The sequence below is a fragment of the Crassostrea angulata genome, chromosome 10 (genome assembly GCF_025612915.1).
Source record: "Crassostrea angulata isolate pt1a10 chromosome 10, ASM2561291v2, whole genome shotgun sequence".
Taxonomy (NCBI): domain Eukaryota; kingdom Metazoa; phylum Mollusca; class Bivalvia; order Ostreida; family Ostreidae; genus Magallana; species Magallana angulata.
Genome location: NC_069120.1, coordinates 45847996 through 45861304, shown reverse-complemented (window position 1 = coordinate 45861304; position 13309 = coordinate 45847996). Strand labels below are relative to the sequence as shown.

The 13309-nt window shown below is 31.3% G+C and overlaps 1 protein-coding gene across 5 annotated transcripts in view; it reads right to left on the bottom strand.

Moving 5' to 3' along the window:
* Positions 1-13309, bottom strand: part of LOC128168361 (uncharacterized) — a 39356-nt gene that overhangs the window by 17623 nt on the left and 8424 nt on the right. For 3 of the 5 annotated variants that reach the window (XM_052834614.1, XM_052834613.1, XM_052834611.1), the window contains 10 exons: positions 11979-12230; positions 10974-11109; positions 10488-10520; positions 7796-7956; positions 6381-6523; positions 4902-5082; positions 3962-4038; positions 2813-3026; positions 1716-1828; positions 1267-1495 (listed from right to left, as the gene is read on the bottom strand). In XM_052834614.1, the coding sequence (XP_052690574.1) occupies positions 1267-1495; positions 1716-1828; positions 2813-3026; positions 3962-4038; positions 4902-5082; positions 6381-6523; positions 7796-7956; positions 10488-10520; positions 10974-11109; positions 11979-12230 (1539 nt within the window). Of the gene's footprint in view, positions 1-1266; positions 1496-1715; positions 1829-2812; positions 3027-3961; positions 4039-4901; positions 5083-6380; positions 6524-7795; positions 7957-8306; positions 8398-10487; positions 10521-10973; positions 11110-11978; positions 12231-13309 lie in introns of those variants that run through there. The other 2 variants (XM_052834612.1, XM_052834615.1) reach the window with 2 other exon arrangements.

Genomic DNA, 13309 nt, shown 5'->3' with positions numbered 1-13309 from the left:
AAGAAGAAAAATAATAATGAAGAATTTCCAACAGAATCAGTACAAGGTCTTCCGTTGGAAACGGAAGACCTTAATTACGAATCAAGATATTTGCAAGATTTCTTTTTCTTTACAGTATGAGTTGTTATAATTAATACTTATAGCTGCATCATGTATAGAATATACAAAAATGACAAGTTAAAATTCATGAGCTAAATAAATTAAGCAATCTTAAAATATGAATAATGTGTCTGCATTGTTAACATTGTTTACATTAACAAATACCCCAGTCGAACGCCTTAAACCTCTCAGCCCACCATCAAATCCAACGGTAAATACCGGTTTCAATCAAAATACAAATCATGTTCTATATATACATGTATATATGATCTATCATAAATAATTTAAGTTTGTTTCTGTTTAAAAAAAAACAACAAAAATAACGAATTACATTACATACAAGCAAATGTTTGTAACGCAGTTATGCACTATTATTAATATATTCGACAAACAGGTAAATACATTACATTTCTTCTAAGAACTTCAATTGTTTACATTAATCTTTCATTTTCATTGCAATGCTTACAGATGTGATTGAAATTATAATATCTTGTTAAATTTTTGTCTAAAAAATTTAGAAATTTATGGTTTGATATAATGCTGAATGGAATTGTACATTATTTGTTTGATAAAATATCGTATAAGTTGAAAGACTTGTAACATCAAAATACATTACATACAAGCAAATGTTTGTAACGCAGTTATGCACTATTATTAATATATTCGACAAACAGGTAAATACATTACATTTCTTCTAAGAACTTCAATTGTTTACATTAATCTTTCATTTTCATTGCAATGCTTACAGATGTGATTGAAATTATAATATCTTGTTAAATTTTTGTCTAAAAAATTTAGAAATTTATGGTTTGATATAATGCTGAATGGAATTGTACATTATTTGTTTGATAAAATATCGTATAAGTTGAAAGACTTGTAACATCAAAATAAAATTACTTGCATAAGAATAAGCACAAAATGATTAGCACTATACGATAAATGGAAAAACTGTTAAAATTGAACGATAAACCTGATAGCATTAATGCACCATTTGATAGGATAAATACATGATAGAACAGTTTACACGCATGATACAGTAGGATTGTTCACACACGATATGATAAGATTGTAAAAAATAATGTTGCGGATACTGTATCAAATCTTCAGAGCTTTATTCAATTAATGAACACAGAGTTATCCGAGTCTGCATGTGTATTTGCGACAAACCTGTTTCCTCTGGATATTTACAATTGGACCACCACATTCCCCCTCCAACAACCATGGACTCTTCTAGAGAGCTATGGGATAGATTTGCTGGAGAGCTATGGGATAGATTTGCTGGAGAGCTATGGGATAGATTTGCTGAACAGGAGACACCCACTTTCAAGTTTGATAAGTTCTGCAGAGGTAAGGTTGTATTACTCCGAATGCTAGTTTTCCAGTCCAACTTGGTGTCCTGTCCAAAAGAGAAACAAGAAAGAATTGATGCAAGCATCAAAAGAACAGCTGGAAACCATTTGTTTTTAATAAAAAATATTTGAAAAAGATGAAGTTTTTGCATTACATGAAACATACAAACACCAGCATATTTACTGGTAAAGATGCATGAACATCATAGAACATTGATGAAACCAATAACAGTACATGGAGAAGCTGTAATCTGCGATAGAACTTACTGTTTTCCAGAAGACAACATAGTACAGACACTCTGAGTTTGGTTCCCAGTGTACCAGGGCCTCGGTCCTGTCCCTGTTTAACTCTATCACAACGCTAGATATCTGTGGTCCATCTATCGAATAAAGGATCACAAAAATGTCATTTTAATTAGTTATTACATAATAATTTCATTTTCTTTGCAAGTCATCGCAATAAATTTCCTGTGTTGTTTACATTAAAAACATTTTCTAATAATACTACATGTAATAAATTTGCTAAGAATTTTCCATTTTTAATTCACCTTCTATACAAACCAATGTCACTGCATTAATTACCAGTATAAACAAAACAGACCCCATTAAAAAGAAAATACAAGGACAAGTATCTGTATTATTGCATTTTGTAAGTTAAAAAGTTTTTTCTATAAAACAATCTAATTTTTCTTATTTTTGAGAGTATAAGGGTGAAAATTTATGTGTAAATACATCACCAATTGTAATCACAATATGTTAATGATACTTCATGTATTTGGAAACAAAATAATTAACATGTTGCTAAAATTAATTTCCCAAATTAGGAAAGGAATCCCTTCCCAATAGTGTATATTTCTGTAACAGTGAAAGACTTCCAAACTAAATTGGATAACTATGCTCACAGCTCAAAATTAAGATTCAGCAAGTAACCTTGACCCTGCAAAATCATTACTTTTTATTGCTTTACATACAAAAACTTTAATTCAATTCATTTTTTGACAATTACCATGTCTTGAATATGAGTTACATAAAACAAACATTCAACATAGCATGCAAAAGTTAAACATTAACTAATAAATCTACAATGGACAAAACATTGGGTGAACAAAACTAGGCTTGTGTGAAGACTATTACATGTATTGGTATTCATAAAATTGTATAAGTGTTCATTGTTGACTTTCCTTTCTAGCGCTGAAACAGTCTTAACACTTTAAGACAGTGCCTTAGCATTTAGGTTCAAACTCTTGACCCACAATGGAGACTTCTTATTGATGAAATGCCCTCAAGGTGATGTAAAACAACAAACACACCAATTACCATGCAGCTGTATGTTAAAAATGGAACTTAACCCTTTATTCACATACCAATTTTTGAAGGAACTATTTCGGAGTTGGATGGACTTTTGAATCCCTCAAGAGTCACTGCGAAAATGGAGATGTTGTACCATTTGTTGCTATCCAAAGGTAGACTTATGTTCTCATACTGACTGACGATACTACTCTTCGTGTTATCATTTAATGAGGCAAAGTCAACTGTGTAGTTGGATATAATTCCACGCCTGTCCATTGGTTTTATTGGCTGCTCAGAAAATAATAAACAGCATTAGAGATTCAACTTGAAAGTGATCGGTATAAAAATCAATCATTGTATAGAATACACAATCAGTATTTATCCTCACAATAAAATAATTTTTTATACTTATTTTTTTTTTTACCTTCACATCCAAATGTACACATGAACACCACAATAAGAAAATCATGTGAGATACAGGGGTTACAGACTTACACTTTGAAGTAGAAAACAAATATAAAATCAAAGTACTGACGGGAGTTGATTTTATCAATTATTATTTATCTTAAAATCAACGATATGTTATTTTCCTTGGCAAGTAGATTATAATCTCTATTTGAATTACGCACATTTTTATAATATGGATTCTCGGACTTTTCCGACAAGAATTTCGAGAAAACCTCTTATGAATCATGTTGTGTGATATTTAAAAATAGAATTGATTTCATCAAACTATGTATCAGTATTCGAAATATTTCAAAAAGTGTATGGATCCAACCAATAAAGAACTCTAGTCTCGTTCAACCAGATGCTCGGCTGTCTCCGTTAATCCCTGACAAATAAGAGATACCAGGTCACGTGATAGCTCGTGCGACCTCTAAATATAGACTGACTCTCTGCTTGTCGGAGATGTACGGAGACAGCCGATGGTTGAACGAGACTATATTGAATTCTGGCGTAGGAATACATATGACTGCAAAAAAACTTCTAAATTGTTCGTACTATTTAAAATCTGACTTTTTCTTAGGTGTTTATAAATAGGTTTCCTTTAAAAAAAAAATGCTTCAGCGTTCATTACATCGAATTTAACGATTTTTTTCAAGAACTAACTCTTGTCAGTGGTGATAATTTGTGCATAGGTCCGAACACTGTTTCAGTTTCGGTTTGCCAGAGTAACTGCATAGGAGAGTTGATTAAAATCAACTCCCAAAAATTGCACTGACCTTCCAATAGAGGACAACTTGGTGTTCCCCCACACGACTGAAACTTCCCTCGATAATGATTGGAGGAGATACTGGCTCTATAATAAACCATCATTGTGTAAAACTATGTACTAAGCAACAGGTAGTCCATTACTCGAGGAAAAGGTACAGTTTTGTCTTAATCAATATATTAAAAGATCTGAACCCCGTTTTACAGAACTTACGACAAAGTCATAAAAATATTCAGTCTACTGGGATGATCTTGTATAAAGCCATTTATTTACAACTATTTTGATTTTTAATAATTATATTTTACAGCCAATAGAATAAAACATCGAAAAATTTGTAATGAAAGCATTCAAGAATTTGGTTGTAAGTCGCAAGTTTTTTTTTGTAAAACGCAGCCCTGAATTTTATCAAATTACTCAGACAGGTTTTCTTTATATCACTGGTTGTAATATTGTTGGTATACATGTAAGTCTATATAGCTTTTATTGATATACAGATAAACAACGTATTACTATACTCCGTCTACATGAGATTTCAATTTCCATCACTTTATCAATTTTCTTAATACTGTAAGCATATACTTGTACATAACTACCCGATAGTTGACAGTTGTAATTGATTCACAGAAAAATTTAAAATGTTCCTTCTTTATGCCCACAGAATTGGCTGCTGAATCAAGTACATCATAATAATTATACAATAAGCAAAATAAATTAAAATCCTGTTTGAAGATTTACCGGTATTTGTCAATGATTAAATCTTGTTTAAAAATCATTTTCTGCAATAAATTGTGAAATATACATGTAATATGGTCACACAGTATTTTTGACACCTAAGTATTCATGAAAAATAAACATCATTGTTTAGCAAAAAGTGACTGAGAAGTGAACCTGCAGTGACAAAGTATAGAATACCCTATATGACTGAGGTTACACTGCAGTTGTAAACTCACCATCCGGCAGGGTTCTGATTGTTGCTGATGTTGGACGGCTCCAATGTCCATTCTGTACATACGAGTTTGCCCCCGTTTTTCTTAATGGCCGCCGAGTGATAGTGAAATTGTACTTGGTAAACGGAATAAGGTCTGTAAAATTCATCTCTTGTATTCTGTCCTTTGTTTTTGAAAGATTTTTCTGAAAGCATTGTTATCAAACTATAAACTCATTATCTCAAACATTGGGATAATAAAACAATTAGAGGCCCTTTGGGTTGCATTACACACATGAGCACCCACTTATATTGCTTTATGTGGGCTAAAAATGATGTTACAAGCATGAATTGGTTAAGGACGTTGTTTACTCAGGGTTTGAGTTCTCAAATTGGGATTGTTAAAAAGTTCAATATCATGAGTAAAATTTATTCTAAACACTAAAATTATTTATGAAATGAATTACATGTATTATTGACAAAACCATTCGATATTTTTTTCTAAATTATGGAATTAGGCTCAAACAAAGTTGGACTTTTAGCAAAGCAGAGGAAATTCGGACTAAAATTTTCAGATTTTGTTTTTCACTGAAATATTTTTGGTAGTACTGTAATATTCAAAGTTAAGATTTTATTTGTTAGTCAACATAATTTTGCATATTTTAAGTTGTTGTTATCTCACTTTTTTGTTTAGATATTCGAATGACACTCAGTACAAAAATATTAAAAAATGCTTAAAAATGATAAAAGACACCATATCTCAAAATTTTGATCATTGACCTCATATAACTTTTATGCCTGCAGAGTGAGGTCAATATACCTAGTTTAATGCTATAAATGTTTTAGTATTATCATCATTCATTTTTTTGTAAAATTGAATCAAAAAAGGGTAAGAATTTGAAAATTGATAGAGGAAATTCGGACTGGAATATCATAAAAATTGTGAATGAAAACTTCATGCCTTGTGTCTTTTTAGTGTCACTGCAATTCATAAACTGTATTTCATTTTTAAAAGTGTTTAGCAATTTGTAGTTTTTTCACAAATAAGAAATTTTAGACATAGTATAAAATTTTAAGTGATTTTCCTTGATTTTTCAAAAAATATCTAATGGCCATTATCTCAAAAAGTAGGTCATTGACCTACTTTTTTGAAAGTGAAAAATAGCACTACCATTATAGGTCTTTAACACCGAATAGATGGTTTTCATTATCATCAGTGGATTTTTTTTCATTCAGAGTAAACGTATACCTTAAAGCTACAGATTCAATAAATCAGTATTCATACTACTGTGGTTTCATGTATTCAATGCAAAAAACAATTTCAAGGATGTGTAAATATGTGACCTATGACCATAACAATACAAAATGTCAGAAGAAATTGCAATTAAATGAACTTTTAATTTAGTGGATCAACTAAACAAAGAAAACCACAAAAATTGGTATTCAACGAATATTGATGAAACCACAGTAAAAGATTATAACTATAATCTTTAATTTTACTTACTGAGAAATTATGGCTAGTCCATTCATCAGAAGAAAAAATACCATAAATTTGAAATCTATCAGGATGTGAATTTTCCCATTTCAATGTTAAACTTGTGCTCGAGATGCTTTCTGCAAAAATCTTAGACACTGGAGCAGGTTTGACTGAAAAAAAAGAAAAGTTCATAGGTTTAATTCATGTTTCTAGTTAACCTAATATAATATCATTACACAAATACAGATATAAATCTTGAGATTTTAAGGAGGGTGGGTGGTCAACAAAGTATCCATCAAATATATCTTCAATTTTCAAATACAGTAAAACACGCTTGTAACGAAGTCCCAAGGACGGGCAATTAAACTTCGTTATAAGCGTAATTCGTTATATCCGTCAAGTTTACAACATGAAATAGAGTCTTGGGGAATGAAATTCACTTCGCTGTAAGCGTCAATTCATTATAAGCATGTTCGCTATAAAATATTTCTGAATTAGCAAAGCATCAATAAACTTTACCTTAATAATTTAGTAGACAAATCATACTTTCGATTAATATTCTTAACATTCATGTTTAAGAAATACGGGATTTAAATCATACTGTGTGTAACTGTCTAAATAATTTACTCTCAAGGCAAATGAATTAGAATGACGTTTTTAGTAAATAAATCTGCATGTATAATTTTATAAAAAGATAAACATGAGGCTATCATTGTATAGTAAATAAAGTATGACAATTAAGGCACAATGCATGCGTAAATAGTGAAATTTGCTGGATGCCTCAAATGGACACAACTGGGATCAGCCAAAACCAATCACAAAAATTATTATCAAATCAAGAAAAATTCCATATTTAAGCATTAACATTTTCCTAAATCTGTATATGGAGTTCTATTTATCAAAGGGATCAATTTAGACTAAAAATGGCCCAACCACCAAGCCCCTATAGATCAACATTAGACAGTGTGAGTGGTTTACCTGCAGTTAATTAATAAATGTACATCTTATTAACAAAGCATGAAAATTATTGTAGATGTTGTTTTATCTGCTTTACAGTACTAGTACATAGACATTCATGTATGATACATACCAATATCTCTAACATTCATGTATGATACATACCAATATCTCTAACATACATGTATGATACATACCAATATCTCTAACATACATGTATGATACATACCAATATCTCTAACATACATGTATGATACATACCAATATCTCTAACATTCATGTATGTTACATACCAATATCTCTAACATACATGTATGATACATACCAATATCTCTAACATACATGTATGATACATACCAATATCTCTAACATACATGTATGATACATACCAATATCTCTTACATACATGTATGATACATACCAATATCTCTAACATTCATGTATGTTACATACCACTATCTCTAACATTCATGTATGATACATACCAATATCTCTAACATTCCTAGTCAGTGTCTGTCTCAGAGTTTCATTTGTACGGGTCTGGGTAATGGTCAGATGAAATTTGATTGTGTATGGCTGTCCCAGGTTTGCATTCCAAGAGGCAAATGTGTTGTTCGTTTGTGCTGGTCGCAGAGTTGAATGATTCCTTAAAAGAAGTGTAAGGAGCAGATTGTTATACAGATCAAATTGCTACTTCCAGAGGGAATAAGTCAACCACATTTGTGAATTTCAAAATAAGTATAACATACAGTTTGCAACAGGCAAGAGTAAAAAGCACATGGTACGGATAACTGTAAGACATAAGCAGCTAAAAAAGGTCAGCCAGAAGTTTTTCATTAAACTGAAAATTATTTTAGAATTTTAACATATATCAATCCAAATCTCAAAAGTTAGCTGCAAACATAACTTAAAAAAAGAAGAAGTTAATCTGAAGTTTCAACTGTATGTGTTGCATGCAGTTAGTACATATTAATGTTGTAAATAAAATACTTGTACCAATTTATATATGATGTTTTGTCACTCATCTAGGAATAAATAATGCAGTATCCACAATCACTACCCAGTTCGCATGCAGTTGCAAGCATCTCTGAATAAAATAGTCCATTAACATTACACTGATCAGAAATCGTTGAAAAGTGAATCTATTTATGTTAACTACACAGGCAGGAGAACACATACTTTTTTTTGCAATCCAGAATTACAACAGAATTACAACAGAATTACAACAGAACTTCACAAAAAGTCTTATGCATGTATTAAAAACATGTATTCAAGATAGAAAATAACTGATTGCCAATGTAATGTACACAAGAGTAAGTTAGAGGTTTGATTTTCACATTATAAACCAAGTTTGTCACACATTAAAATTGTTAATTTCAAAGAAGCATAGCCACGATTTTTGTGAAAAATCATTTTTCTGTTTCTAATGTGTACAATGCTTCAGTAAGGCATTTATAATAGTCAACCAAAATTTGAGCGTCATTGGTCAAGTAATAAGTGAGATACAGAGCTTACAATTTTTCGTTATGCAAACAAAGTTTTTGTTTATATTCTAAATGCCGATATGAAAATTCCAGGTTTTGACTTAAAATGAATATATTTACATCTACCAAGTATTATTCCCTCTATTTCTTACAAAAACTTATAGTAAATTCATAGCACTACAGAAGCAGCCAGACTGAAATATACACGCACCGTTTATGATAAGTCGAAATCTACAACGGCTGAAACTGACAAGAAATTGACAGGACTAAAATTGACACGCCCTGTTTATCGATTGGTCGAAGCCAACAACAACCTAAGAAAAATCACAGACTGCTGGAAATAATCATGATGATGTCAGACTCAAAGTCTCACAGGAGACGATTTGGCTGTTTCTTTTAGCCAACGTATATAGGTACATTAACAGTAAATTAGTGAATTTTACTAACATTTCATAATCAATTTATTAATAAGTTAAAAGAAAATTTAAACAATAAAATGCTTTCTTTGGTGATTCATGCGGGTTATGAAGGTGACGATCATTGTAGAAAAAAAATTACATAACTCGCTAACGCGGGTTATGTACTTTTTCTTCAATGTTGCTACCTTCATATCCCGAATGAATCATCAAAGAGAGCATTTTATTGTTTTAGAAGTGACAAACACTAGGAACTGTTACTTATGTTCAAAACAAATAAACTGATAAAAATAATCAGCTTCAAGAGCTTTTACAAGTATATTGAACCAAAGTAAACAAAAACATGGCATAAGCCTTGTTTACAAAACAAAGAAATGTAAGCCCTGTATCTTGCTTATAACTCTTCGACTGACACTAAAAGGACTATATGTGGTATGGTCAAATATCTGCCCCCGATTTCAACCAATTTTTAAATAGTATCGTATAAAAATAAAATCTTCACAAATCATCGTATAGAGGATGCCTATAACTTAATAATGATTTTATTCACCACTGCTCATTCGCTGTGTATCTATGACGTCACCTATATGGCCCAAATCCCGCAAGTTTGCAAACAAATGAAAATATTCTCATTTTTGCTATATATTTTGCATTCGGAAGTATAGAGCGCAGGTCTGCTCAAGTGCGATTTTAACATATGTTTTTCTTCAGATAGTTATACACATTATACTAAAATATGGTACTTGAGCAAGCCTGCGCTTGATGTTTCCCAATCGAAAAACCATCGGAAAACACCCATATTTCGCTACATTTATCAAAATAATGTTATCTTCATGATGTCATTTCTACATTATGACGTCACTATGGTGATAACCTTTTACACCTTTATTTCCAATATGATTTTAACTAACTTTCACCTTATTTTTAAAGCTCTTTCTAAAACTTCGATTTTTGGGGCAAAAAATGCATAAAACAGCACATAGTCCTTTAATACTAAAGCATTGTAAACAATAAAAATAGAAAAATAAAATTTGGTCCAAATTTTGACCATGCCCTTTTAAAAGTCCATTTTTTCATCATGCCTATCAACTAATACTTCACTTACATGTTATTATACATGTATATGCATGGAAGTGAAACAATTCTATCAAGATGCTTTGCAAGGAATTACCAAGATCAAAGACAACAGAGAGACCCATCCAAAGATCACATAAGACACGACTATACAGAGTGATAGACCCATCATTCTCTAGGTATTTCTGTACGCATGTACTTGCCTGTCTATATTCTCTGGCATGAATGGGTCCTTCCTAATCATGAAAATATTTTTTGACATTTTTAGAATTGCATGCAGTTCAATAAGGTCATAGTTTGCGTTAATTAATTACTGTGACTAAACAAATAATTTACAACCTATTTTCTTTTTTTTATTCAAAAGTTTAATTTAACTTATATCAGCACATGGATACTGCAAATTATTCCTAAATGGTTAATTAATAAAAAAAAAAATTCATCAGATCAGCTTTTCCTCCACGAGGCAATTTGGTATGAACTTGTGACTTATGACTAAACACATATTTATGCAAATTATACTTATCAGCTATCTGAAGACATTTGGGGGGGGGGGGGGGGGGGGGGGGGGGGGTGGGTAGGAGGGTGTAGAACATGGTCTAGGAACCAAGTTACTAGTACAACATGTGCTTCATGATGAACGTAACTAACACTTAAACATTACTTACAGAAATAACGACTCTGTTACTCACTCTGTTTCAGCCACAACAGCAACATCAATATTAGACTCTCTCTTGTAAGTTCCAATCCTCCATGAGCAGGACAAATACTTGTCCCAATCAAACAGCTCACATACAAAGGCGCTCTCTTTTACTGGCTGAAGTGGGTCTATGTAAAACAGCATCATATCGAAAGATTTTATTACCTGGTCCAGTAAAATTTGTATTTTTATAGTGCAAAAAATGGCGACACATAGAAATGTTGAATATTTTAATACCCCCATTTTGTAAGTTATGTGACACATGTGAAAAAAAAAAACCCCAAAAAACCAGATCTATTAAAATGTTATATTTTTTTTAACTTTTATTAAAATAATTATTGTAATAATATAATTTTTTTTTTAAAATACTGTAAAAATGAATATATATAGAAAATGAGGGTCACTTGATGACTTATTTGGTCTTTATAATAACTAAGAACTTAGTTCATTTAACTTAGTACCTACATACATGTAACAAACATTTTTTTACGATGTATAAGATGAATTGCAGAAATAAAATAATAAGTTTGTTTATACAATGTAATATGTATTGTGGTATATTCATGGGCATCAATTCTTGATCAAGTAGAATGGGCATTTTTATAGGGTACAACACTTTGTGGTTAATTGTCTTTTGAATAGAATACCGGTATGTTGTTAAATGCATTTATGACATATGATTTCATAAATCAACTCAAAGACGATATCAACAAAACTTGGTGTTTAACAAATACTCATGAAACAGGAGTACTGTAGATTCCTCATTTTATGTGAGTACTTATAATCCCACGATGTAACCGTTTTGACTCAGATCATGAGAATCTAGCAGTAAAATCACGGACATTTATCATTCTAAGTTTTGTCAACTTTTACAAGACTGTTCAAAAATTAAAAGCGCAAGACTTCAAAATTCGCGAGATGTACTTCTCACGTATTTATGCGGTATTAATTCCTCGCATTTAATTAGAAATCTACAGTATATAAAATGGCCACCTACATTCCACTTCCACAGTGGAGGATCCCACTTTCTTGTCATTTTTATAGCATGAGTAGTCACCCCCCTCCTCCACACTCTGTATAACCTTCCTCAACACAATGCTGTTATTCTGTGCTCTACTGGACTCCGGTGGATGGACTTCTTTTTGGTTAAAGATGAACATGAGTCGATAGGGACTGTCATCTTTCTCTATGGTACAGTTCAGTTCTAAAGTTGATCCCATAGATACATAGACATTTGGAGGAGACACTTCTGTTTTAATGATAAAAAAAAGACTCATACTAACATTATTTATGATAATCAATGTATGAAATGTGCAAGTACGGTAGGTTTTGAACTTAATTTATAAAAGTTACACATGTATCTTTCTGGAAAAATTAACAATGCCAAATTATAGTTATCTCTATGATACGATTTCAATCATAGCTATATATTGCATCAATCAGAATAAAGTCTTTGCAATTTCATTTACAGCTAGGACAGCTAGAGTGGACGGGTTGTTTACAAACATTTACACAAAGATTACATAATGATTCCTTTCTCTGAAGCATTTTGAAAACATAGTACAGTGCATGTTGTCTGTTTTATTTTGTATTTAATTGAGAAAGATATTTCTTCTGAATAATTTCTCAAAAAATAAACAAACTGAATTTGTACTTGCATGAAGAATTCTTATTCCTCAAACACAGTTATAGTCTTTTAGAGTGAAAACAATTTGTGTGGTGATAACTATTATCCTGAATATCAGATATAGAAGCCCATTCTCACAGTAATAAACACGATAAAAGAAAGACAAATGTGTGTATATTGCCAGTAATTGCAACTTTTTGTTTATCATATGAAAAATTTAAAAATGTCCTCTGTCTACGATGCTCCACTTGGCAGTCCATTTGTTTAAAATTTGTTTTTAGGCCTATTCCATATCTGTCAGTTTATGGTAAATAACTAATTTATGAATGATAATGACTCGAGTTAAAGACCGTATAGCCTGTCCCAGGTTATTGTTTCAATCACTTTTTGTTGATTTTCTAAATAAATACAAAGTGACTAAACATAAAGCATTGTTGTATAGTGAAAATTCCCCATATGATTTTTAATTTTTGCTGTATATTCAAACCTAAAGAGTAAGAAGCCTGGGTACGTGTTTCAAAACAGAATAGCTGGACATTATCTATTTTTAGGAAAAGAATGTAGTTGGATACAAAGGTTTTTATGACTATCAAAAAATTACCCAAACATAAGCATGATAGGTAATCACAGATTACAAAGCTCACCGAGATGAGACATTCCGATCGCCTTTAAATTATAAGACCACCTTGATGATAATGCAT